This window comes from Polyodon spathula, chromosome 13 (genome assembly GCF_017654505.1).
Source record: "Polyodon spathula isolate WHYD16114869_AA chromosome 13, ASM1765450v1, whole genome shotgun sequence".
Classification (NCBI taxonomy): Eukaryota; Metazoa; Chordata; class Actinopteri; order Acipenseriformes; family Polyodontidae; genus Polyodon; species Polyodon spathula.
The window spans coordinates 5724806-5752559 of NC_054546.1; the positions used below are offsets into that span (position 1 = coordinate 5724806).

The following is a 27754-nucleotide window of genomic DNA, read 5'->3' on the forward strand; positions in this document are numbered from 1 at the left end:
ACTGAGTTTCCATCAGATAGAGTTCATATTAAACCAGTGTATTTATTCCCCACACACTGAGCTGGGTGTTTCAACTCAGTCATCCCCTTTCCAGCAATGCCATGTTCATTTCACGTTATGAATCTGAGTTGCTTAAAAAGCCCAAGTCGCTGACTGATTAGCCTGTCAACGGTCAGTCATACTTCAATCCCTGTTCAGTGTGTAAGACAACTGCAGGTGAAAGTTAAAGCTTAGTAAATTAATGCAAAAAGAGGGGTTAGTTAGATTTAGATTAGTTTAACTGGAAGTGATCATTTTAGAAGACTCCACTACTTGTGCCTACTAACATTTTCTGTATTGCTCAGGTCAAGGAAAAATTAGTCTTACTTAAAAATAAACTTATTTCTGCGTTTAGACAAACATGTCTGCCTATATTATGATATGATATGTAACGTATTCAAAATAATCCCATTCACTTTGCAGTCTGTAAGTGTTCAAAAGAATAAAATATCAACTCCAGCTATGAGGGGGATGTCTCTTACAACACTCTGATGCTGTTTTTCTATCATACCATTCATATTAAGTGACATATGCACACAAACACACAGATACACACACATGTGCACCCACTCTGAACAACCATACAATCTGGGCACAACAGCCAAGTTGAAGTAAAGGAGATAGTCCCACTGAGCACCAAGACAACATTTGAAACTAAAACCCACTAAATGCAAAAAAATCCCACAAACATCAGGCCATCTGACAGAAAACTGGGGTAGAGACGCCATTCCCTAAAGCAGTGGTTCTCAAACTAGAGTCAGTTGGTTACTCAGGGGTTCCCCAGAAAACATTTACTTCCATTGTAGTTCAGTTTGTGGTTCTTGTATAATATTTAGCCTTTTACTCACTTTGTTCAGGGACGCCTTTTCAACGTTGTTTTTAAAAAGGGTTGCCTCCGCCCGCACACCACCGGCAAACCAGGCTTGTGAACCCCCCCCTAAAGAACTATTAAATGCAGCAACATAAGGACATTCAACACCAACTACTGGGAACACTTATCCAGTTCTATACATTAAATACATTCTGTTTAAACTATGCATGTGCAGTGTTTCTACTTGTGAAACGTCCGTCTTCATTGCAGCCTGCCCTGGGCAGTGAGCAGACAGCAGGTGCTGGAGAACACGCTGGGCCTCTCCCATGCAAGAATGTCAATTGCACAGCATTGCTGTGGACTAGCGTTTACTGTGGCTCAAATTGAGAGCACATAACTTTTTACACATAACTATTTAACTTGAAGTATAAGCCTAATTCGAACACAGGCCGGTGTAATGCTAATGGATCACCCCACTCTGCCACCTAGTCCCCTTCTTTTTAAAATCACCCGAACTTGTGTTCTCTAAACTTCACATTTGACCGTGGTTATGTAACGGACAGAGGCTTGCTGTAAAGTGGTTACCTCAGGTGCCCACTCAGGAAGTGGTCAGACTTGTTAGCATGAGTTGTGATTAGTACCTCTATCCTACCTCTTCACCCACGTGTTGTGTTGGGGGGGGGGCGGCGGGGGGGGGGGGGGCTAAAGAAGTGCTTCACCTAACACTGTGCACAATCTGTTTCTATATGCCCTTTTGCAACCATGTTGCTGTAGACACAACAGCAGTGAGAGGAGACCCTTTTGCTTGGCTAGAAGCACCTGGGAATGTGATGTCTCCAGTGCAGCTGATTGTGTTTTATTAGGTATGAAAACTACTTCGGGAACATATCAACACAGTTGTGGTTACAGTTTAAAGGAAACTGCAGAGACAGGTAATGTGTGAAAGTCTGCAATAGGAAAAGACTGTGTTCTTTAAGGTTCTAACAGGATATTCAACCTTTTAAGTTTCCTGGAAAAAAAAAAAAAAAACACCATTATTTTTAGATGATATCGGTGACAAAACAAGTGCATCTCTCATGAAAAAAATTGATACAGCATATGAAACACTTGATAAATATTGTTTATTGTTGGTTTTGTGCCAGTCTCACAGTGTTGTGGTAGAGTTATTCTTTTTAACTGTGCATTGCTTATTGACTTTGTTAAGAGGGTAGATACTCTGGTTTGATCAGCGTGTCTGTTTATTTGCAGCATAATCCAAAGAAGATGAGTAAAGGGACAACTCTCTTCTCCTGCGGAATTATGGGTAAGTGGTTTTTGAAATAAAATGCACCTGGCCTTGATCTGAGCAGCAAATAAGCTCTTAAAAAGAATTACCCATAATTGTGCTTTTGTCTTGTCCCTCAACAGCTGGGAATTCAGATGTCAGGAGTCAACCAGAACCATATTGTACTCGCATAGAGCAGCCAATATTGACAGGGTTTTGATGTCAGATCTTTCTATGTGCAGACACAATACAACAGACCTTCCTATGCAATGCATTTATGCACAATAGCATGGTTTAATAGATGCATCTTCCGTCTTACATCAATCATGTTTAATACAAATAACCTTCAAACACAATATATAAGCACTTCTTTATTCCATTGGCCAATGCAAAAACAACTTGATTTGAAAGTGCAGTAAATTGGTACAAGACTGCAGGTTCTTAACTACTGCATTGTAACTGCAGTTTAACTTTAAATGCAGTTTCATTTAACTCATTTGGAGTTGCAGCACAGTTTCACTGTGCACCTTCTAGTAGAATTATATAGGATAACAGATGGCTGTCTCCAGAGACGTTAACAACCACAAGACTGAATGACAGTGCAAGCTGTCTGTTACAGTTCATAATATCATTTGTACAGGTCTTTGTGTTTGTTCGCTGACGTCATTAAGAATATACCAGTGTTGCGTTGAGTTAGAGGTGGTGCAATCACTCAATAGGGAGAGATTGAGCAACATTAAGTACTGTAGGCCTTCTTTTATAAAAAGACAATTCTGCAAGACAGTTGGTGTGTATAATAATAATAATAATAATGCATAAATAAAATACATAATACATAAATAAATAAATAACAAACTAAGGAAGATCTGGCCTCAGTCCCTGGTATTTCCCTTCTGTCCTAGACACCCTGGAGTCCTAGGTTGTACTGTAGGTGCTTTCTATTGCATTGTTATTACACCCTGTGCATATTTATGCAAGTGACACCCACAGAATTTGCATAGTGAGGATTGTATCTCTAATTTTTACACCCAAGTAAAACAACAAGTTGAACTTGTTGTTTAAATGCTTGTAAGACTTATTTCTAAGAGCTTGAAAAACGCAGCTGCTTGCTCATGTTTGTGAATTAGGCACACTGCAGTACTGTAGTTGTTATTTGCGGTACATTGATTGTTCAGAGAGCCACTCATTGTTTTTGTGATTTAAATTGAATGGTATTGGCAAAAGGTTTTGAAAGTCTAGGTAATGGTAATTGACTGTTTGTAGGCTTTGTTCGGTGGTTGGTGGGTAAGTCTCCTGCTCCACTTTGCTCTTCTCGTTCTGTTCCTGCCTATCTTCTAGACATTGCTGTTATTTCTCAGCAAAGCTGGCCCCTAAGGTCATGGCTTCCTGCCATTAAACAGGAGAATCTATTTCTTGTCTTTGTCCCCTTCTGGCACTTTGTAGACATTTGCTATGAAACCAAACATTACATTGAAATGTAGACTCAATTGCTGTCGCTCCTTTCCAGAAACAGATAGGATATTTGTATATTTATTAAAGGAAGGTATAGGCTGTACAGTTGGGGAATTGATTTTGTGTGTTATGCATTGTAACATGTTGCTGTTGATGAGATGTCCATGTGTATGACATGATAAAACTCAGTGGACTTTGAAATAAATAAATACTAATCCAACACAGCTGTTAACAGATAGGTAGAATACTCCTGGCAAGCATCCAAGTGTTATCATAGAAAAGATTTATTGACACTCAGTCAAACCAATAGGTTTCTGAGCTATTTATATTCCTTCACTGTCCTGGGATCAAGGACACCAGAGGTGGGCAATTTCCCTCTGCCCGATGCCACATTCCAGGAATAACTGGTATCCCGTTGACTGGAAGCTCGAAGTGCTGGTAGGATTTGGGAATCGTCGATAACATGCCTTGTCTTGTTTCCAGCAGAACCCCAGACCCACCTGTAGTGTTCACAATCAGAAGACTTGTATTTAAAATACAGTGTACATACATACATACGTATTACCAATGAATATCCTTCTTTTCCAAAAATGCCCTGAAATGTGTACTCTTTTACAAGCCAGTATTATTAGTTTTAGTATCATTCTTGCCCCTTTTCCAAGTATTGGACCTAGTACTATTTTGTAACGGGCAGAAGCTTCAAACATTATTGTAATCTTTTCTAGTTCCTTCATGGCATTAATGGAAATTCCCAAACAACAAAGTAATCTTCATTTATATCACTTGCATGCAAACCATGAGATATACGTCAAGTATCGACGTGCATGTATATCGGACAGTGCTGAAAACGTGATTGAATTTATTTTTTATATAAATGCGTTCATATACAATAGTTTTACGCCACAACAACACTGTTTTAACTGGTGGATGCTCTGGGATTGCCCAGCAGCCTATTCAATACAATGAAACTACAGCATTGTGAACAGACCACAGGAGGAAAAAACTTTGAGAAATGCATTTATGATAAGAAAAAAGTGTTTTATAGCACTTTAAGAGTAACACTGTACAAAAGCAGTAATTCAAATTTAATTACGAATAGGTAATATATTACTTATTGTAAAATATGAATGGAATGATCAGTTCATTAATAAATGCTCCCTTATTATAATGTGCAGCATCATTCCAAGCCCTATTGATATGAATCACTATAACAAATGTTCAGTGAATACATTCGTAGCTTCCATTTGGCTATGACTGACTTTGACTAGTTTTGCTTCTCTAACAGAATGCGACAGTTGGGCAGAGCTCAGCCGGAAGTGTCCCTTCCGGAAGGAGACGGCTGATGCGAGTCTCGAGTCTCTGTGGAACGTCCTGCCAGAGCCCTGCCAGGCGAGCCCAACCAGGGAGCGGGAGTCTGGTACAGCCAGCGCCGTCACCAGCCTCATCCGGAACCTGAGCCTAAGCGACACCAAGAGCAGCCCAGCTGCAGCTCCGCCCAGCAAGCGCCAGTGCCGCTCCCTGTCCTTCTCCGATGAGATGAGCTCCTGCCGCTCGGCGTGGCGGCCTGCGGGTTCTCGGGTCTGGACCTCTGTAGAGAAGCGGCGCTGCCACAGTGGTGGGAGCGTGCAGCGTGGCTCCAATGGCTTCACTGGAAGCACCATGCAGCGTAGCTCCAGTTTCAGCCTGCCTGCCCACTCCAACACCTTCCCTGGCACTGCCTTCTCCCTCGGCTACGACCAGCCCTGTTTTGGACAGCGCCTTGTCTGCCAGCCCTGGCCAGGCTTCCAGGCTTTGCCTTCCAGCACCGTCAGAGACTCTACCGAGCTACACAGGTCCCTCTCACTGTCCCACGAGCAGATCTCTGCCTTGGAGTACCAGGCCCCGTCAGCCCGGAGCAGCCCAGAGTCTACTCCCGAACTGGGGAGACGCGCGGGGCCCGGGGGGCTGTCCAGGAGCCGCTCCCAGCCTTGTGTCCTCAATGACAAGAAGGTCGGGATGAAGCGGAGGAGACCCGAGGAGGCCCAGGAGCAGAGGCCGTCCCTCGACCTAGCCAAAATGACGCAAGTAAGTGCGCACAAATGAACAAGTTTGAATATGGTACAGGCGCAGTAGGTGATATTTTCTAGAAAGTTTTATCATGTTTTTAAATTTGATTTTGTTGCTTGAACTTTCTTGAAAGTGACTCCTATAACAAATATTGCCATATAATTTTAAGAACACTGGCTCAAGTCACTAATCCTTCCTAAACTCCACCATCTCTAGTTAGTCCTGGGCTATTTACATTTGGCTGAACAGAGCGATTTGAGATCTGGACTGCTGTTGTGCTACCTAACCTCTCAAGGAATGGGCTGTATCTAACTATGCACAAGAGCTGTCATGCCTCATGGAATCTGTCTTGCAGCTTTCAACAGCTAAATAGAAAATGTTAAAATATGCCAGGGAACCTCCTGGAAGAAACAGACCCGTTGAGACGTTATTACTCTCTTGACTCTGAGCTTCAAACACAGATCACAGGATTATGCTTAAAAGGGAAACGGGGTCCTTTATTATTTATGCATGTGTTATTTTTATATAAGGAGATTAACATTGAGGAAACAGATGGCTAGCTTTATCACACAGCCTGAAAATAGGCAGGGGTGGGCCTATTTTATAATACTGATTTTAATTTAGGACAGCTCAGCTTTTCTGTACTGACCCACTGGGGCAATTCCTAGCCAGTAGTGTTCTGAAGCTCTGTGGGGATTCATCGCTCTGTGTGCCAGGCTACAGGGCTGTATTGTACTGGGGGCCTAGCTTTCCTCTGCTCTCCACCTCACAGATGACATGACCCCCACAAACCACTTTGAATGAGATCCAGAAGTTAATGTTTGTGGAAAAATAAATAAAAAACAAAGTTTTAGATAGAGGTCGTTACTTTTAAGAGACTGAGCTGGGGCTCAAGCCACAGTATCCTGGCTCCCATCTTGTCCTCTTGTCTTATTGCCCTATTACCATGAGTCGTGACTGCATTTTTTGTTCTGTGGCAACAGCAATTTGTTATTGTCACTTCCTTCTGGCGTGGGATTTTGTTACATACTAAAATGATTGTAATAACTTTGTTAAAACTGTTAATTGTAGTTGACCATTTTGATTACCTTTTCCATTAAACAACCCTAAACATAATAGATTTGCAAAGGGATGACGTTGAATCCTCTAAAACAAGGAGCTGAAATCCAGAGACTGGTTCTGACTTACACAGCCAGGCAAACATACACAAACATTCACACACTTCCCCCTTGTATAGTAAACACAGGCCTCTGCCAGGTCAAGGGTCAAATCTCCCAGACTTCTCCACTCTCAGTTGTCAAGGTCAGAAGGAACAGGAGAATGTTTTGTCCTTTAGTGATAAGAATTCTGCCTGTAAGAGGATACACCAGCAGAAGGATATGGGGGTGCTTTTACTGGCTTTTGGGTCAGTTCAGAGCGGCATGTGTGTGAGATTGCACAGTCGGCCCCTATTGGCCAAAAGGTTTCACATGCATCTCTCTCCACTATATATATCTAAAAAGATTTTGCTTGTTCCAGTTCTAACGCCTCTAGAAATGGTATACTCGGTGGTAAACCATACACAAACTGTGACGCCCCATCCGGCTGGCCGTAGTTTTTTAAACAAGAGCGGACGGCATGGGTTAAGCTGTGCAAATATTTTCAGAGGGAGCTGGTTCAACCCTGGTTAAGCACTTGCATAGCAGCTGACACTGTTTTTGTTTTAGTAACATGTAACACCTTGGTTACTCATGCCATAAAAAAAAAAAAAAACAAACTGCTGCCTTAGCAAGGTCTTTGTCATTTATCATGTCTACATTCAAATCTTTTGCAAGAGGCATTCATTTAGCAAAGTACAGACATACAGATTATCTTTTGTTTCTCATCTGGAAACCCAACATACATATTTTATTTAATATATTTAAGAACCGTGACTCGTATCCTATTATATGTAAGGTTACTTATATAAAACCTAATGAAAATGCAGATCTTTGTTTTTATTTTATTTACAATTTAATTGTGCAGAATTTTGTTTTTGTAAATAAAATAAAATCAACCAATAGAATTACTGCATTTTCAGATGAAGGTCTTTAGTAGGTTTAACCAAAGGGAGAGTCAAACATCTGCCTCTTGTTGTTCAGGTGTCCAATCATGAGTGAGCAGAGGCAGGACATAATTGGGAGTTTAACCAATGGGAAAGTCAGAGATCTGCCATGGTTTTACAGTTGTCCAAAAATTAGTGAGCAGAGGCGGGACATAAATATGCTAGGTTAAAGGTGTAAGAATAGAAGAATTTCATGCAATATTGCTTATTATAGAGACCGTTATTGAGAACCTTTGAAGTAATATTTTGAATTGCTTTTTACAAATTTAAAAGCAAATGTCATAAGACAGTGGAGACATTGCAGTCGATTTAGTTACAAATCAGTTTTCAAGAAATTTCTTAGAAAAACTGAAGGTATACACCACAAACACCTGAACTGAAACAGGCAGGGAAGGAAAGGGATATGCTCGCCACTTCCAAAATTCAAATTATGAAAAGTATCCATGGCTTACCAGTAGCTGTCAGTTTAAAAAAAAAAAAAAAAAAGTATACCGATGGAACTGTATTTTGTTCAGTACAGCAAATGCGCAGTGGAAAAGCACTGGCTACAGAAATCTAGCTTGGCTACTTATTTTGTGCATTATGTATTGTAACATGTTGCTATTGATGGGAAGTCCATGTGTATGCGATGATAAAACTCAGTGGACTTTCAAATAAATAAATACTAATCCAACAGAGCTGTTAACAGATAGGTAGAATACTCCTGGCAAGCATCCAAATGTTATCATAGAAAGGATTTAATGACCTATTTATATTCCTTCACTGGCCTGGGATCAAGGACACCAGAGGTGGGCAATTTCCCTCTGCCTGATGCCACATTCCAGGAATAACTGGTATCCTGTTGACTGGCAGCTCGAAGTGCTGGTAGGGTTTGGAAATCGTGATAGCATTCCTTGTCTTGTATCCAGCAGAACCCCAGACTCACCTGTACTGTTCAAAATCTCAAGACTTGTTTTAAAAATACAATTCTAGAGATAATTGCTTTGTTTTTGTTTTTCTACTGCCTCTTCACACAACAGAACTGCAATGTGTGATATATAGAACACCAGCATGTAGGTAATGCAAATCTGAAAAGAAAACCCTGCGCTGCTGCCATTGAGTGACCCAGGAGTACACGGCAGAGAGGGAGAGCTTCAGGGTGAGGGGTTTATGAGTGGATAGATGTTGAGGAATGGTAGGTGGCCAAAGGAAACAGAGTCGGTTTGAATTCTGTGAGCTCCTGCTGAGCCGTGGCAGCCCTGTCTGCTCACAAGGCTCCTGGCCAGGTCCCTGGGAGGGAACACAAGTTTCCTGTTTGAGTATTTGAGCACCCCCCCCCAAGCTGAGGTGTGATCGGCCAGCTCTGATTCTCCGCTTTTCCATGTTAGGCCTCGGTTCTGTTATCCTGCTGGTGGGGAAAAATGGCACGGAACTTTTCCCAGAGTCGGCCATGGAAAGGAGGGAGAGGAAAGGGAGGTGGAACAGTTAAATGAGTGTTAAGTAGCAGGGACTCTCGTTCCAGGTGCCTCGGCATCCGTGCGTGTAGGTGAATCACGGCAGGGGCCTGCATTTCACTGCTGTCCTTTCTTGGCATGCTTGACAACATGCTCATTCTGACACAGGGCGCTTTTTTATATCGAGAAACTGATGTTAGCCACAGCAGTGTGCACGTTTACTTTGTGTACACACAGCAGTTTCTGTTTCTGTATACGTTCCTTAAAGCCAGCACCTCAAAGGGAGTTGGCTGTAATTCTGGTATTATTGTTAATCAGGCAAATATTATTATAGTGGAGTTTTGCATTCACTGGTTTTACCTTTGTACAGGTTTTTGAAATATCCATTATGTATTTTGTATGACAGTCATAACTGTCTAGGTAGTCACTGGACTGTAGACAAGTATCTTTGTATGTTTTTTGAATTTCAGATTCTGTTACCAACTATGAACCTTGGAAACAGAGAATAGGAGAATTTGTACACAAGGTAGAAGTTTCCAGTGTGTTCCTCTCTCTATTTCTCTTTCTTGTTGCAGGGAATGGGTTTTACCCTTTTAAGAAAAAGTAAATTCCACTTATATAGCAACGGTGAGCCAATTTTTGAGGTCTGTTTTGCAGAAGCATTGGACGTGGCAACAGCGCTTTTAATTTGTACTTTGTAGGCATGTGTTGCTAAGCAATTATGTCAACATTTGTCAGGAAAAAAAGAAGTTGGTAAGTTGCTCTTCCCCTTTTTAAGGCTAGACTTGAGGTTATATTTTTGTTTGTGTTGCCTGTGCATTAAAGGTAAATGAAAAGCACCAGGGTGATTCCATAGTGTTTGAGCACCCCTGCTGTTTGTTGTGTTTGGGGTGTTGTATATCCCTACCTGTTTACCCCGCCACTTGCTTAATAAATAGCATTGGCTATTTTCATGCGTGCAAATTATTCTAATGAGTCACATTGGTAACCCACAATGTTATACATTTTCTAGGAAAGACATGCGAGTGTTGTGGTGGGGGATTGGTGGGGGTATTTATTGCCCTTCCACTTGGGCACCATGTTTACCAACAATCAGTTCCCCAGTGCAGAGCATCCTAAGTGTTAATACAGAATGATTGAGAGGGTTTGTTCTTCATTTAACTCCTAAAATGTTTTTTCTGCAATGGTAAATGGTACAGCATTCTAGGAGTGTACTGTCCTACAGCTTTGAGTTGTTTTTCTTTTAATATCTGTTTGTTTTTCCAAAGCCTTTTATAATACAAGCTAGTTGTACATAATAGTGTAAGAACATTATATGTTACATGCAGAGTATCTCAACAGAGATTTGTATCTTTGACATGAAACAAGACTATCTTGCTGAAAATGCTAGCCACGAGCTAGAAAAAAAACGTGTAATTTGGCTAAGTTATAGTGCCTGTAGAAAGTCTACACCCCCTTTAAAAAAATGTCACCATTTGTTGCCTTATAGTCTGGAATTAAAAGGCATTAAAATAGTCCCCCCCCCCATTTATCTACACATCCTACCCAACAACTTCCAAGTGAAAAACATATTCTAGAAATTTGTAGAAAATTAATTAAAAAATAAAAACTGAAATAGCTTGGTTGGATAAGTGCCCACCCCTTTTGTAAAAGCAGTCCTAAATTAGCTCAGATGTAACCAGTTGCCTTCAAAATCACACACCAAATCACAAGTGGCCTCCACCTTTGTTAAGTTGTAGTGATTCACATGATTTCAGGATAAATTCAGCAGCTCCTGTAGGTACTAATCAGGGGATGGGTATAAAAAAATCAAAGGCCTTGAATATCCCTTGGAGCACAGTCAAGATGATTATTAAGAAGTGGAAGGTGTATGGCACCACCAAGACCCTGCCTAGGTCAGGCCGTTCCTCCAAACTGGGTGACCAAGACTGATCAGAGAGGCTACCAAGAGGCTAATGGCCACTTTGCAAGAGCTACAGGCTTTTACGGCCAAGACTGGACAACAATATCCCAAGCACTCCACAAATCTGGCCTGTATGGTAGGATGGCCAGAAGCAAGCCAATACTCAAGAAAGCCCACCTAGAATCCCGTTTTGAAGTATGCCAAAAAACACTCAGGAGATTCTGTAGCCATGTGGCAAAATGTTTTGTGGTCTGACGAAACTAAAATGGAACTTTTGGCCTAAATGCAAAGCGTTATGTTTGCCGCAAACCCAACACAGTGCATCACCCAAAGAAAACCATCCCTACTGTGAAGTGTTGTGGTGGCAGCATCATGTTATGGGGATGTTTCTTATCAGCAGGGATTGGGGCACTTGTCAGGATAGAAGTGAAAATGAGGAAAACCTGCTGCCCTCTGCAAGAAAGCTGAAACTGGGACGGAAGTTCACCTTTCAGCATGACTACGACCCAAAGCACACAGTGGCTAAGAAACAAAAAGGTAAATGTACTTGAGTGGCCCAGTCAGAGCCCCGACCTAAATCCAATCGAAAATTAGTGGCATGACTTGAAGATTGCTGTCCATCAACGCTCCCCAAGGAACAAATCTATATGTGCAAAGTTGGTAGAGACCTATCCCAGCAGACTCACAGCTGTAATTGCTGCCAAAGGTGCTTCCACCAAGTATTATCTCAGGGGGGTGGAGACTTATTCAATTATGATCTTTCAGTTTTGTATTTTTAATATATAATTTTTTTCTCAACAAAAACTTTTTCCCCTTTAACAGTGTGGAGTATGGTGTGTAGATAAGTGGAAAAAAATCACTTAAATGCATGGCACTGACACAACAAAATATGAAAAAAGTTCAAGGGGGTGTAGACTTTCTGTAGGCACTGTAATACTGTATTTCCATGGTAACAAATACAGAGGAACTTGACTTGGGTAACTCTGATGTATGCAAACCCTGCCCTGGATATACTGTTTGTCTACAACATTTTCCAAGGTTCTGAACCATTTACAGTGCACACTGCAGCAGAAAAGGAACTCCAAAAAGAGCAAGGCCTAAAATTTCATATCTCATAACTTCTCTGAGACCTTAAGCTGAAGAAAAAAAAAAAAAAAAAAAAAAATTTTCATACAGTAAGTTTTACCACAGAATTTGTGACAGAGCATTTGAAGTTACAGATGACTATCTCTGCAAAGCACCTGTATACCAATAGGTAATTGTGCAGCCGATATCTTGGTAAAAGCTTCACTTTGGTTAAAGTGGTGTGTGTCAGGTCTAATCTGAGATGTGCAAAACTGCCTTTTCATTGTGTGCAGTTCTTACACATTCCTGATCTTCATTGACCCTCAACATCAGGAATTACTAAAATTACAGACTGGTTTGTATAACACTCAGACTCCTTACTAACCAAACCACTTCATAATCTCATGTGTCTTGTTGCTCAATTATGTTTTCATGTTATCACTACATTACGAAGTTTGTGAGATGTGAAAAGAAGTGTGTTGTTAACTAAAATCCTAGTAAACACATGACTTGTAGACAGTTCTGTGTGTTTATTGACAAACCCTAGGAGTGTACCATTTTTTATTGTAACTTCTGAGATCCCTTTCATCTTAAGTCATGGTCCGGCTCATCCTCTTATACTGCACCTCTGAAGTGAGGGCTGCTATTCTAGAACCAAGCTGCTTGTTGGGATGGAAATAATTTGTTACAGACAAGAATGTGGAACACTTCTCATTCCCCACCCACAGCATATGTTTCAGTTTCGTTGAACTCCTTCAAGCTCTTTCAACCAGAAGCTGATGCATTACTTTTCTAATCCATCTCGATAATACCAGTGAGCGCAGCACCAGCATGGGTTGAAGTTGAGCATGGTTCTCTTCCAGGGAGATTCAGCTGAATGTCAAAACTTACAGTGGTGGTACTGATTTGTGTCTTCAGAGAGTTTATGCAAATTAACCCTGGCTGCTAATTATAACAGCAAAAATGCACTGAAGTTTTTTTTTTTTTTTTCTCTTTTTTCTTTTGCAGAAGCTCAGAAATTTCCATAGCCTTAGTTGCCCTGGTATTCCCAGTGAAGACTGCTCTCAAACTAACCAAGTGCCTCCGGCTTGCAGCGGTGCTAACCAGTATGAGACTGACCTCAGACCTGCTGGGGTACCAGAGGTGGGGCCTCAAAAGAACACTGAAGAGGAGGGGGCCAACAAGGAGGACCTATCCAATGAGGAGCTGAACTTCAGTCCAGACGAGGACAGAGACTCCAAGAAGACAGCAGAGAATGTGGACGAGTGCGTGAACTGGGAGGTTGAGAGCAGGACAGTGGGGGATGCTTCTCAGCTGGGAGGAGAACTGGACATTGACCAGATTGAAAGAAACTGAAGCGGGAAAAGTGTTGACTGGTGCCCTGAAGAGCGTTGCAGGGTTCTGAAAGTTGTATGAAGCCCTGAAACTTGAGGGGCTGATGCAGGGCACCACACTGGAAAGCAGAAACACACCTCAGTCAATAGAAGGGCTCACATACCCAGGTTAAGGAGATCTTATTTTGAAACAAAGTAGATGTACAGAGTTCAGGCTGTGGAATTCGACAGAGTTGGGGAAATGCAGCACTGTTGTGTGGATCTTCAGCACACTAAAGCACTGTGAAAGTTTAGTGGGGTGATGTGGTGGGGGAGAGGGGGTCATGTTGTTATACTGGGTCGAGAGGCTTGGTGAAAAGTTTAAAAGTATTCTCCTGCTCACACACAAACAGATGGGAATGTTAATCGGAGAATGATTTTGAAGTTGGAACAACCACCATCGACCTTCTTTTTCTTGAATGTTCGGCTCCTTCTTCAAACATGGGGATAGCCGAGCAGATTGGCTGGAAGATAACGGAGGTTGTAAAGTACTACAGGCTGGGTTTCTTAAGCTTTTGCACCATTTTCTTCTGAAAGGAGACCAAAAACAATAAGAACTGTTAATGTTGAGAATTGTCATTTCAGGGCCTCTCCATGTGCATCTAACTCGTTTTGTAACAAACTGTTTTTCATGTTTTCTGTTTCAGAAAACAAGTGGTTTGAATTTTGCAAAATCAGTTGATGTCTGAAGTAAACACTTTTTTAATTTTTTTTTTTTAATAATGGGCATGGGCAATAAAGTAAACTTTTGCAGCTGTAGGCATGTACTGCAGTTTGCTAGTAAAAAAAATTAGATTGAGTTTGCTGAACATGCAATTATAGGGAGGATATAAATTGTTTTAAATATTTTTTTTGGTGAGCCACCATTTAAAAAAAGATATATAAATAAATAATACTTAAAAAATAAGTCACTTTGTTGCAATCATTAAAGCAATGACATTATGCATCTCTCCATTGTTTGCATTTGGAGATTTAAATATAATAAAAAAAATAAAACGCTTCTAGAAATAGTAACATAAAAAATGTTACTCTCTTGTGCTTTTGTACAACCAAGGCTGTACAAATTTATAAAATACACAACTTTTCAGCTGAAAGTGAAGAGTTCAACTATAATCAATAAAAGGTCAAAACAGTTATTTATTTTTTATTGTAGGGAGGTCACATGCATGCCCATCAAAGGGGCGTCTGCCAGTTCCAAGCACAACCAACAGAAGAAAACAAAAGACCCTATGTATCTAACCAATGAAGAATTGTGATTTCTGCTGTTAATTTATTAATGCCAGTAAAAACAACTGGCTGACTAACGTAAGACATGAAAACTCTCCAACAAACAAACCAAATTACTACTGTGCCTTATACTCCTTTACTTAACTAAATCTTCCACAGTACCATATGGTCTCCAGTGGTTTGTAGAAACAGATACAAACAAGTGCCATTCTTATTTTGAAACTGCAGGGAGTTGTCTCATTTGTTTGTTGAAGTCTGTTGGAAAGGCAGCAGCAGAGCCTTATGCATTGCTCCCAGCAGCTGTTCATATTTTAAGAATACTTGGGAGAGCCCTGCAACCCTGTGGCAAGACAACGGGCATCCGATTGAGGGACCTCATTTTACTGCTTCATGCTGTGAAGGTTTGGACTTGTTTTGCTGTGCTGTATAGACTTGTTGAAATTACATTCATTCTTGAGATGTATATCTTAGGAGAGGCATGAAATCCCTCCTGATGTGTTGGCATTTTAGGGTCAGCTGCTGTTAACTTTAACCCTTTGCTGCCCAGTGTGCCAAAATATTTAACGTTGTGAAAGTAAGGATTACAGAAGTATGGTACATACCCAGGGTAGTAAAGGGTTAAAATCATATATGGAGTTTGAAAAGAGAAAAGGCTTTCAGATGAGGCAAGTGTTCAGCAGTGTGTGTGTTTTAGGAAGTCAGTCAGCACACTTTTACTGTTGATTTCCTACCACAGTGCTGCTCTTTTGTCTCTCGCTAATGTGCTCTTAGTTTTACTGCAGTTCACCTACTATATGTAGACCAAATGGAAAAGACCCCCACACACCAGAACCAGGAGATCATTAGAACCCATATAGAGCCAAACCATTTTTAATACCACCTGCAAAGAGCTCTACGCACCCGTCCAAGCTCACATTGCTAGTTATTAATGTGTCTGGTGTACGCTTGATATGTTTTTACACTACACTACTTTATCCAGAAGTTAGGAGTCCATGTGGTTTTGCCGCACTGATATGTCATGTCCCCTTCTACTCTGGTGGTCTCTGGGTAAGCAGGGGAAGTCACAGCTATGAAGTGTGCTTAAAGGGTTAGGTCAGTTTCTACCGTCTCATTTCCACGCTGCGGACTGGGCTCAACTATGAAGGATGAATAGGACAGATGGAGACAGTGTTAGTAGGGGGCAGGAGGGGCAATGAGAGAGTCCTATTGAAAACTGCATGTAGAGAGTGGGAGTAGTTTCCTTGTGGAAAAGAGAATGAGCTCCTTCTAAAATGAGAAGTCCAGCACATTAGTAACAACCAGGGGCTTGCAGGAGAGGGCTGGCTCATAGTTTTCGGGGGGGGGGGGGCTGCAAAATTAAAAAAAAAAAAAAATACCAGAAATAAAACATCCAAACGAAACCTTGCTAAGGGGGAAGTGGAAATTGGAGGGTAAAATCAGCCTCTGTTGTACGGTCGTTACACAGGGTTCAACTTGTACAGGAAATTGAATTTTGATTGGGCTGATAGACTTTGAAGATTAGGTGAGTGTGGAGCTGTGCAAGAGTGACGTTGCATTTGTAACTCGATAAGAAGCTCGCCGCTTGTCACAGAAAGATTAGCATGCCTTTCTTTCGACAACACTTTAGTTCTTAACAGAGCAGCAGACGGGGACACTGGTTTGGTGAGGCATGCTGCAGTAAAACCCTGCCTTGTTTTGGGTGATACACAGTTTTCCAGGAGCGCTGTAACCGCCCTCCTCGTAAAAGAAACATAATACTTAAGCGCAGAGGGGGAAACCTCCATGCTGTGCGAAAATAATCCATGTGCCATTTTCAGTGCCAAGGAGCGGCAATATTGTCAGAAAGCGTACCACGCTATAGTGTTTTTTTTTCCAAGGACTGTTGATACAGCTGCCCCTCAAGTGACTTGGTTGGGGAAGAAAATAAGAAAAAATGTTTTCTGTTAAACAAGTCCTACTTTCTCTGGAAATAAAAACACAAATAAAACAGGGGAAGCAATATGATGTGGACCCAGCAGGGCTGAAAACAAAACGCTGTGTGTTGAGCGGCTACACAGGAGTTTCCTGTCAGCTGACTTGGAACTTCCTGTCCACAGCCATCCTTGAAGCAGGAAGCTCACAACCACAGGCAGGGGAAGGATTAAAGGAAAACTTGGAATGGCAGCTAACAAGGTGGCAACCGCAGGACCACTCAAAACAAACAGCTGTGTTTCTAGGTGAAGTTGGTACAGTGGATGATAGGTGGGAACCCAATGCCTCAAGCTGTTCATACACAGGACTGCCAAAAATAACAGCAGGCATACATATAAATTAGGGAAATTATTGCTAGTATGTTTGGGAGTAAGGTTCTAAGACTGCTGTAGTGTCACATACAAAACAGCAGGAGTCTTTGATACTTTCGCTAGCTTTCATCTAAAACATTTTAACGATGCAATGCATTTTTGCTCCAAATACTGGTAGATGTTCAGGTTTTGTCAGTCTGTAGTCAGCATGACAGGTGTGGGTCAAGTTGCTGTTTAGAATACAGCATTTACTGGAGAATATTTGAAAATGTGTCAAACTACTGTATGATATTGTCAGGGTTTACGCAGTGGTGGATGCGGCTAAGCAAGTTGTTCAAACTTTTTTTTTTGTTGTGCTGACAAATCCTCAGAAAACAAGTGGTGATAATTCAGATTCCACCCCTGGTACTGGAGATATAAGAACAAGGTCATTTCATTAGCTCAGTGCACTGAAATGGTGCAGGTGAAGCAAAGGGATCTGTTGTTTTGTACAGCACTTGCAAAACATCAGCCCCTGGGAAGGGAGGCAGGCATATGGCTTAGAATGTCCTGAATGTCATATTATACCACATTCCAATCTCTGTAGGCTGCAGTTAGCAGACATGCTGTGTATGATTAGGATAGGGGTTGGCCGCACCACAGTGTGACAGATGCATATCAAATACGTGCTAGGATGATGGCTATCGTAATGATAGTATGTGAATACTTGTTCCATTCTGAAGAATCTTTTTGCTCTATTTGAGCTGGTGAAATCTAACACCAAAGGACCAGTCCAGTTGTTTTCATTTAAATGGAAATTATAATATAAGAGCACCGGAACTTAAAGCATGCTGAGGTTACCACTGATTAAAAAAATATATATATTGGCAATGATTATTATTGTATCTAAAAAATGTTGACGTGTGATGTGCTTCCCACAGGATCTGAGGCCTGTCTCTTATGCGTACTGGATAGCAATGCAGACTGAAACTTTATAGCAAGGACCAGGCTTGACTGGAATGACTCACTGGAGACACTGAGCAGCTCTGGAGTGAAATTGAATCAGTATTTGTGTGTGGTGAGAAAGGGAGAAAGTGAAGCACCATGGGATACTTGACATTCCACAAGGAAAACGTGACCTCATCTGAACAGTGTAACCTCTTTCAGCACAGAGCCCCGTACATTACCCACCCTGCTGTATCCACCTTATGCTCCCAGACATGAAGGCTCCTGCTGCCAACTGATACTGAAGATTGCCAAGGAATCCAGCATGGAGAGAGATGGGGGTAGCATGTGTAGGGTCAATAGTAGCAATAGCATAACGAACACTGCTGTATAACCAGTTTGCCTTGTTAGAAATATAATATACCACCATTCATCCGGCAACATCAGAAACTGCAGCCTGACAGATTGGTAGTGTGCAGCATTCTGAAGCAATTCATCAAGTAAGAAAAACAAGCAGCAGCCTTAAACTGTTATTCCAGTTGATATCTTCTTGTAGCTTCAAACTTGTATATGTCTGATTTCTCTGTAACCTAAGATAGCACAAAGGCTGTAATTAAGTCACAACTGTAGTTCTGCTAAAGCAAAGGTTGACAACCTTGGCTCATCCAGCCTATGACATTGCCGGACTTTGTTCCAAGCAGTTCCTTAATTTTTTAATTGTATCTTGATGAATAATCAAGTAAATAATTAAAGGACCTGGCTGGAACAAAGTCATGCAATAGAATGGTTCATAGGAGCCATGGCTGCCTACCCTTGTGCTATAAAGATTTAATCATGCTATAGGAAGATAATTGGATCGACAGTAATTGAATTTACTAAGCTTGGTGAATAAAATAAAAATAAAAAAGATCAGCAACAAAACAGAACCTCCGAAGCCTCCAAGCTACTTTGAAAATCTCTGAGAGATATGCACTACCTCCTCTGAATTTTATACACCAGGTAAGGTGAGACCTGGGAGTAGAGTGGGCGGACCAAACTGAAGCACTAGTGTGGCCTTTGAAGCTGCAGATGAGGTTCCACCGTTCTTCAGCACATCATCCTTGGGCTTTCATCAAAAGCACACAGCACTAATGCAGCAGATCATTTCTGCACCTCAGAGTGGCAAAACCTCTACCTGTTTAAATACAGGCCTGTGATGATAACGGGACACTCCAGTGAAAAGGGTGTCAGCAGGTGTGCCGAGGGGTGATGTCTTATCACAGGGAAAGTTTTGAGGGCACACGGAACTCGAGAGAGAAAGATGATTGTTGAACGACCGTCATATCCTGAAGTCGACAATAGCATTTACATGTACTGTGTGCGGGGGTGGGGGAGAAGTGTGAGAACTAGTTGAGGATTATAGCACAGCCTTGATGCAGTTTGGGGAATTCATTTTTTGCCAAGTCAGTGAGTTAAAGAGGTTGTTTATGTGCAGAACTGTGAAACGGGTTAAACAGCTCAGCAAGAAACCCAGCTATCCCTTTGACATGAAAATTTAACATGTCGGAAAGAATACTTCTTGAAAGCATTATACTAGAGTATTAAATGTCATGTTCAAGGCTGAAATCCATCCATAAAATGATAAGTTTTTAATAGAACATTAAAACAATTGGGACAGAGTTGCGTAACAGATGGGATTGAGAAACCCTAAGTAGCTCCATTGAATAGATAATGATGTATAATAGTTTAAAGTTGCCTCCACACTTTCCTTTCCAAGCACCATGAAAGAACCACCTCAGTCTCTGTATTCATTTAAATTCATTTAAATGAATACAGAGACTAAGGTGGTTCTTTCAAGGTGCTTGGAAAGAAATGAACATCAGTTATCTTTGTAATAAATCACAAATAGTCTTTTGGAGGACTTAAACTAAGAATGCATTTAAACACTGGAAAAGGCAAACTGCTGTATCCTTCACAAAAAAGATCAGAACTGCAGTAATGTTACAACTGTGCTGTACATACCCGTAATACACTGCCTAGGCAGTACTGCGGCATTGTTGAAATGTCCAATGTACTGCATTTTAATTCAGTGTAGTACAGTGTTACAGCAGTATTTGTGAAGGTAGTAGTAAAACATGCATGCTTCATAAGTCTTCATGAAGCCTGTATGAATGGATATCAGGTTACTAGGCTTTTCTATATACATTTAGATTATTACCCAAACATGTCTGCATAATTGTTTCTGCCCTCTTCGTGTAACATGCAAGTTATGGTTGTCAGATTAATCACAGTTAACAGCTTCTGAAAAATAAATGAGGCTATAAATAACTGCTGGAGGGAGATAGCAACAGGATTAATAAAGGCGGTCTGTATTTACTGTACATCCATCGCTCTTTAGCTCATTAAATTGATACCTACATATCCTTGCTTGTAAACGTTATACATTTTCTGGATCTCAAAACAAACCTGCCAAATTTATATTTATTGGTCCCTGTGTGTGCTCGGTTTGTACATTTATGTTCTGGAAAACATGGGTAACCAGAGAACAATGAAAAGGTTTTTATTAAATTATTAAATATGGTATAATAATAGCTGGTTGATAGGGTTTTACAAGTCAGTAATGCAAGCACCTTTCCTGTTATAGCTGCCCAGATCCCCCCATTACTTCTTCAGCGCAATGCATTTTACAAGCCAGATATGTGGGGTTTGCAATGTATACAGTTTATAAAAAGAAACGGAGAGTATGTTTGCTGGAAGCATTGAAGAGGCTGGGGAGGAATGGGAGCCAGGAGTATACACAGAGCAGAGTTATCCCTTTCTTGTCAGTGTTAATGCAGTGGTGTCTGACTTTGTTTGAAGGACGATCTTCATGTAGTTCAGTTTATTGCCTTTTTTTAACACGTGTCAAAAACTGGCAATTGCACATGCGTGATATTTATTACAGCATTCAAAGTCTGGTGAAAGATGGCATAGAAGAATAGTTTGCTTTTTAATAAAGCAATATTGGGGGAAGGGGGGTGTCAGTAACTACTGCTGTCCAATGATAAGCCTTTTTACTGTTCAGTGGATTCCTTTACAACCAGTTATAAGGCACCATGGTCGTGGCTCCTATTTGCCTCATAATGCCATTCAACCAGCAATAGCAGAATATAAATAGCATGGTCTTGTAACTACAGTATGGCTTTTGACTATAGGCTGATACTTTAAAGGAGTAGCACTGTATGAGTTCCTTTAGAGGGCTATGATGCAGCAGGTTTGCTTGAGCTAATAGCTTTTTCCTGCTCCGTACAGTTATAACTTCTGTATCCCTATCGAAACAGCCAAAGCAAAAGGCACACTATAATTTTGTCGAGCTCAAACAGCCATTCTATTCCTGGGAAGCGTGAGGGTTAAAGTGGAAGTTCACTGCTGTAATGATTTATTATTTCATTGTGGGTAATGGCTATTTCAGTCCATACATGGATCAGATGAATTGAATACAAAACTGTACTGTACTGTACGTACTTCTGCTACGTGTTAGCGGCTTGACCAGAGTACAAACCCTGCAAAACTGACTTCGAGTTAGCAGCTTGACATCAGGAAATTGCAGTCAGGAGCAGGAGTTTGTTTGAGCATAAAACCAAGCAAAACTAAGACTTCAAGTTAGCAGCTTGACTTCAGGAAATGAATTAGCTCATTGCAGTCAGGAGCAGAAGTTTGTTTGAGCGTACAATGCAATATGCAGCAGTACAAACCCAGCAAAACAAAGATTTTTGAGTTGTTTATATTCTAAAAAGTATTCTTCAGTGAAGATACTACTTTAAGCTGAATGTTTGAAAGCCCAGCCTCTAATTCAGTGTCAGTGGCCCTTTGCACAAGCAACGATATGGAATTTGCTTGTTGCTTTTAATATGTAAATAAATGTTTGGTTTCAGTACCATTGGCATGCCGTGTGCTTAATTTCTTTGCACATCCATTTTGCTTTCTATACAGTATGTAAATGTGCAGTGTGTCTGCTGAACTGAGAAAGAAAACATGGCCAGGTGTCTGGCCAGATCAGCCAGACAGGTTGGTCTGACTGATTTGAGAAGTATAATTTTGTCCCCATTTTCAGTTTGTTCTTTATTTTGTATTTTCTTTTTGTTAGTAGTATAATATAAAAATTGGTGTCATGTCACTGTGGGCTAACTTCAGACCCCCAAACTCATTTCACATGTGACCTGAGCTGTATTAAAATTCAGGCGTCCAGCTTGTGAGATGTGTGAAAAACCTCAACTTCGTTTAAAAATTTGATCAATTACTTTGTCGTGAAAGATGACAGTATACATTTTTTGTATTCAAACTGTATTCTAAATGAATGACAAAAAAGAAGTGAACCAAGCAAATTAGCTTGGGGGTGCGTGTTCAAAGGGTTTAAGATGCCTTGAATTTCAATCCATAGCAAACACTTGCATGTAAAACACATCTATGTAGACAAGTGTTATTAATTACATAGAGTGTATTTTTGTCATTCCGGCATGCCACCCTAGTTACTAAATAAGCAGATAATGGGGTTGGGGTGAATAAAGCTCTTAGGCTGACCTCATACTGTGTATTGGGATTAACCTTTGTTCACATCAGAGGTTTCCATGTCACGGGATTGTTGAGCGTGCAAACCAAGTCTCCCTGAGCAAGACTTGTCTCTGCCCTGCATTTGTAAACCAGGCACGCAGCGAGCCCTGTTCCTTCTTCCGCTCTCTATCTCTCAGTGCAATGAGAGTATTCATCTCCACACCCTTTATCAATTAATCTGCATGACACTGTGGTTTACATTCTTGATTGGGTTCTTGATCCTATTTCGTACTGGTGAGTTTAGAACCTCCCTTAACTCCTCTAATAATTCCAGCTTCTAATCTGTAAGAATTCCCTGTTTATGTCAACAATTCATTTTGCTTGTTATGATACATTCCCCTGGTGATTAACAGAGGACACTGCCACAAATCTACTTCAGTGCATGTGTCTGTCGGGCTTAGAAATCTTAAGTGCTGGCAAAAGTTGAATTGTAATCCCTGCAAGTAATGTTAAATAATTGGTTTACTATATTTATGCATCCATATTGCAGTTAAAATTAGCATATCAATATGTTTCTGCTACTTGTGGTATACTGAAAGTTTGGATTATTTCCCATCTTGCAAACTGAGCCATTAGTTGTAATTGCGGTTTTCTTTCACGTTTCTAATCAAAGTACTGTATGACAATAAGGATGATAGTGTTGCATTGGCATTGCTATACAGCCCAATGGAGAAATGCTACAGTAAACGTTCCATCTTTACACAAACATTACTAAAACACAGCCTTTTTTTTTTTTTTTTTTTTTTTTTTTTTTTTTAATAATTCAATGTTAGCGCCTCTTTCTGTGGCTGGCGTTAGAACTACTCTGATTTTCTGAAGTAAAGACAAAGCACTGAATTCCTGTGTAAACGTAGTGTGGTAAAATAGTCTGCAAGGCCATCCTCCTTCGTCGAGTGGAGTCTAATTTGGGGTTTTCTAAGAAATTACAAAAAGAAATGTGTTTAGTTTTAACCTGATTCAGTTTAGGGTAATTCTCGTTAAGAAAACCACATTCTACAAGCATGTGGCCTGAAGCTAAAATGAAAGCTTTTCTTCTCAACACTCATACTTTACAAAATACAATGCTGGCATTTTGTTTATAAAATGAATTATTTAAATAGTGGGGTCATACTTTGCAACGTCCACAACATCCCAGACTGATGTGTGATCTCTGTCACAATGACAAAGGCCATTCATGTTCCCACCCACGTATATAAGCTAAATAAAAAGAGACACCATAACAATTCTCATGTATTTATTTAAGAACTTAATAAATCCCTTTCATGTGTCAGACTTGTCTAACATGCATGTAGTTACAATGTCAGGTTCCTACTATTAAACAAGTTTAGTGGGTTAGCCACTAATGAGTCGTCATGGTGCAGTACGTGTTATCAAAGGGGCACTTCTCTACTAAAGGAGCCCTGTGTTGAATGAATCTCAGTGCTAGCGCCCTTGACACCACCTTCATTCACCCAAGTGTTTCAGGATCCTGTCCACAGCTTCAGCCAAGTTGTTCACATAACCGTCTGCCTTGACCGTGGGGTGCTTCTCATCGCTGGGCCTGCGGACATAAACAGGAAGGAGAGAGTTGGTTTCATTCCTTAGAAACAAACACAAGCCATAGTAATCAACTGTAAATATGTGCGAGATGTACATACTCATGTAGCAAAAAGTCACAAAAGCAAGCTGTAGGTCACAGCCGTAACCACAAAGGGACTTTACAATGATGTACATTCATTATGTGGTGGGTTTTAAATGAGCGTACATTCGTGGATATAGTTTTTATTCTAGTACTGCACAAGGACAACAGACTGGCTGTACCAGCATTGTTCAGCCAGGTTTTAAAACCTTCATGCTTACACTGCGTCACAGATTAGTGTTCAAATCCATTGTGAATATGTGTCAACACAATAATCAATCAAATTGTTCAAAGAGTAGTTGCAAAAATAAAACAGCCTTATCATCTCAGGGAAAAGAACAGCTGTTAAGAATACATCCCAGCAATGTATAGGCAGAAGTATGCTCTGGCAGCCATGCAGTTTAGTTTAAATATATACAAGAAGACCAGGAGAAGCCAACAACAAGGGGATCAGAGCAGATGGTCAAGCCTGGCATTGCTTGATTGATAACTCAGATTTATTATTAGCTTTCTTCAATGTTCCTTAAAATTTAGATCATGGGAGGGGAGGGAATGGGCAGAACTTCGTGACATGGCTTTTCCAAAAGCAGATGTTACACAGAAAAGATGAACTAGTTTGCAGTTCATCATATACACCCTGGACTAGACCACTGTCCTGCCGATTGTTCGAAGTGGAGTTGTGAACCATTTTAACAATGCAATAAATTAGAGAAAACTAGGTTTGCTTGAGGTTGCTTAACAAACCCCTTATCCTGATTCCTGGTCAAGGATTACTAGTGATTCAGAGATATTGGGCATGATCATTAATGGAAATGTATGCCAATAACAACTTTTTAAAAGTTTTTCAAAACATCAAATCTAAGAAAAAAAGCTGAAACATGCCCGCTGGTTTACACTGAGCTGCAGCAATGATCTTCCTATCAGATATGCGTGGGACTTCATTACCCAGCATTTGTGTAACCCAACATAGAAACCAGCCAAAGGCATCCTGGATTTCGTTCATAAAGGAATACTGTACAAAGCAAGCACTATCCAACTGACCTCAAAAAGTACTCAGAGACATTTAAATAAAGATGAAAGTGAGAATGACCACTGACCACTTTTGTACTAAAAATGTTTTGCATAGGGTTTAGAAATAGTAATGGAAATATGCAGTATAGATATGCAGAATCAGGAATAATAGCAATCACATTTTCAAATCAAATTAGAGTAAGCTTGGTTCAAGTTGACTTGTTTCTACAAACCTGGTGTGGTCTGCCCCACCCATTGCTCAGACAATCATTTGTACAGTACACATATTTAGTATATCTGGTGTAATTATTACAGGCAAGCCATTTTAATTGCCTCTTTTAGAAAAAAAGGAACAACGCCTTGTTTATACATATCTTAAAACAACCACAATAAGCTCCTTATCAGTGCGCCAGAACATGTTATCATTATTTATCATTTAACAACTCATAAACAAGCCCTAGCAAAGCATATAGTAAATATAAAGGAAACTTAGTCATAGTACATTAAACAAGCACTAAAACATTGTAATCAATGTCTTTATGTTTTACAAAGGGATCTCTGTGGTATGGTGTGGTATGAGTGTGCTGTATGGGGAGTCTTTAAGACAGCAGATTAATTTCAAGTGGAGCTTTGAACTCAGTTAGCAGCTAGCTGCATATAATTAAAAATTACTCACTTTTTTACAGGAACGCATATCTAAGTAATTTGAGCCGTTATGCATGTAATGTCCAGCAGGTTGAGTTGGTGTATATAATGCTAGTTACTTGTGGTTGTAACCAAGTATGTAGCTGGAATTAATATTTAGACTAAAGGGCTGACCTGGTGGATCCTATGTGTTATTCCAAGTTTAACCATTAAATGGAAGGGTTAAAAAAAAGTATATATATTTTAAACAGGATATTTAATATCTATATATTTGGTCAGATATATAAATGCCCACTACTGATTCAATAATGCCCTCAAAATGAATGAACCTTGACCAATGAAATAAATTAAAGACAAATTAAAATAACATGAAGTAGTGTAGCGTCATTAATGAGTAACTTGTTATCTTCTCTGCATGGATTTGTAATATTACTAACGCAAGATAGTTTTGCAACTCTTACCCCTGAGCTCCAAATACTATAATGGCAATTAATCAACCATTACTGAGATTGTGTTGCTACAAGTTAAAAACCATATAACCTGCACTGTGCACGGTGGGATCAAATCTTATCAGGATATCTTAATTTCTCCATTATAATGGCAAGACCCATTGCAATATCTACAGAAGCTGATTAGCTGTAAACAATTGGAACATTATTATTTTATTTATTTATCTTTAATAAGTTAGTTTGAAAGTGGTACTATTAAAAAAAAGAAAGAAAAAAAAACTGCAGAATGTTATAATGTTTGATTGAGAGATGCTGTTGACCAGGACTGCAGAGGACTGTAATAAACACAAAGTAGTGAGAAATCACTATTGACCAGAACAGCGCCCAGGGAGCTGAGCTGGAAGTACAGAACACATTGAATTAATAAATGGAAACAATAGGAAATCAGATACACATAAATAAGATGTACAGTAATTACACAGAGTGACGTTTCTCTGCTTGTATCTGGGTCAGGATGTAAGATGATTACCATGGTTACATTCATTTAGGTATGCTGCAATCTCTATAGCAAAAATAACTATACAAATAAAGACATACAGTTGTAGCCAAAAGTTTACATACCTCAATGGAAATTTATAATTTCTACTGTTTCAAAAAAACTATAATTATAGGAAAAATCTTTTGTAGCAAAAGTTTTGTTTTTGTGGATGAGGAAAAAAAGTTGCAGGAAATATATGTCTACAATTATTTATTTCAGAATTTGTTTTTGCAAAACTCCAAAAATGCTCATTCAAAAGTATTCATACCCTGACAAGGAAAATGAAATTAATAGCTAGTTGAGGCACCTTTAGCAATAATAACCTCTTTTAAACGATTAGGATATTTGGCAATCAGCTTTTGGCATGATTCTTTAGTGATTTTTGACCATTCTGCAACACAAAATTGTTACAGTTGATTCCAATTCTAAGGACTTCTCTTGTGCACAGCCTTCTTCAACTCATACCAAAGATTCTCAATCAGATTTAGATCGGGACTTTGACTAGGCCATTCCAGAACCTTGATTTTATTCTTCTTTAACCATTCTGATGTGTGCTTTGGATCGTTGTTGTGTTGGAATGTCCAGATGCACTACTATCATAGCATCAAAGGATATGAATACTTTTGAAAATAAATAATTGTAGACATCTATTTCTTGTAACTTTTTTTCCTCATCCACAAAAGCAAAAGTTTTGCTACAAAAGACTTTTCCTATAATGATTTGTTTTCAAGAAATCAGTAGAAATTATAAATTTACATTGTGGTACGTAAACTTTTCACTACAACTGTAAGTAACACGCATTTAAATACCAACTTAGACCTGCATATATGACCCACATCCACTGTAGTATTAGAATAACAGGTCTGAAGAAATGGGCATGTATCGTTTCTTAAAACAGAAGCGAGTCTAGTGCCGAATGTGAGTATTTAATGGACAGTACAATGAACAACATGTATGGTTAAAGCAGAAGCCTGCACTGTTTATAAAGAGCCACTGCTTTAGTACAGCTAAGCCAGGGTTAA

At 40.0% G+C, this 27754-nt stretch overlaps 1 protein-coding gene across 9 annotated transcripts in view; it reads left to right on the forward strand.

The window, feature by feature from the left end:
* LOC121326202 (protein FAM53B-like) overlaps nucleotides 1–27754 on the forward strand; it is a 53607-nt gene that overhangs the window by 10508 nt on the left and 15345 nt on the right. For 6 of the 9 annotated variants that reach the window (XM_041269411.1, XM_041269412.1, XM_041269414.1 and 3 more), the window contains 3 exons: nucleotides 2099–2153; nucleotides 4852–5630; nucleotides 13105–14354. In XM_041269411.1, the coding sequence (XP_041125345.1) occupies nucleotides 2099–2153; nucleotides 4852–5630; nucleotides 13105–13452 (1182 nt within the window). In that variant the 3' untranslated portion in view covers nucleotides 13453–14354. Of the gene's footprint in view, nucleotides 1–1624; nucleotides 1714–2098; nucleotides 2154–4851; nucleotides 5631–13104; nucleotides 14355–27754 lie in introns of those variants that run through there. The other 3 variants (XM_041269418.1, XM_041269417.1, XM_041269419.1) reach the window with 3 other exon arrangements.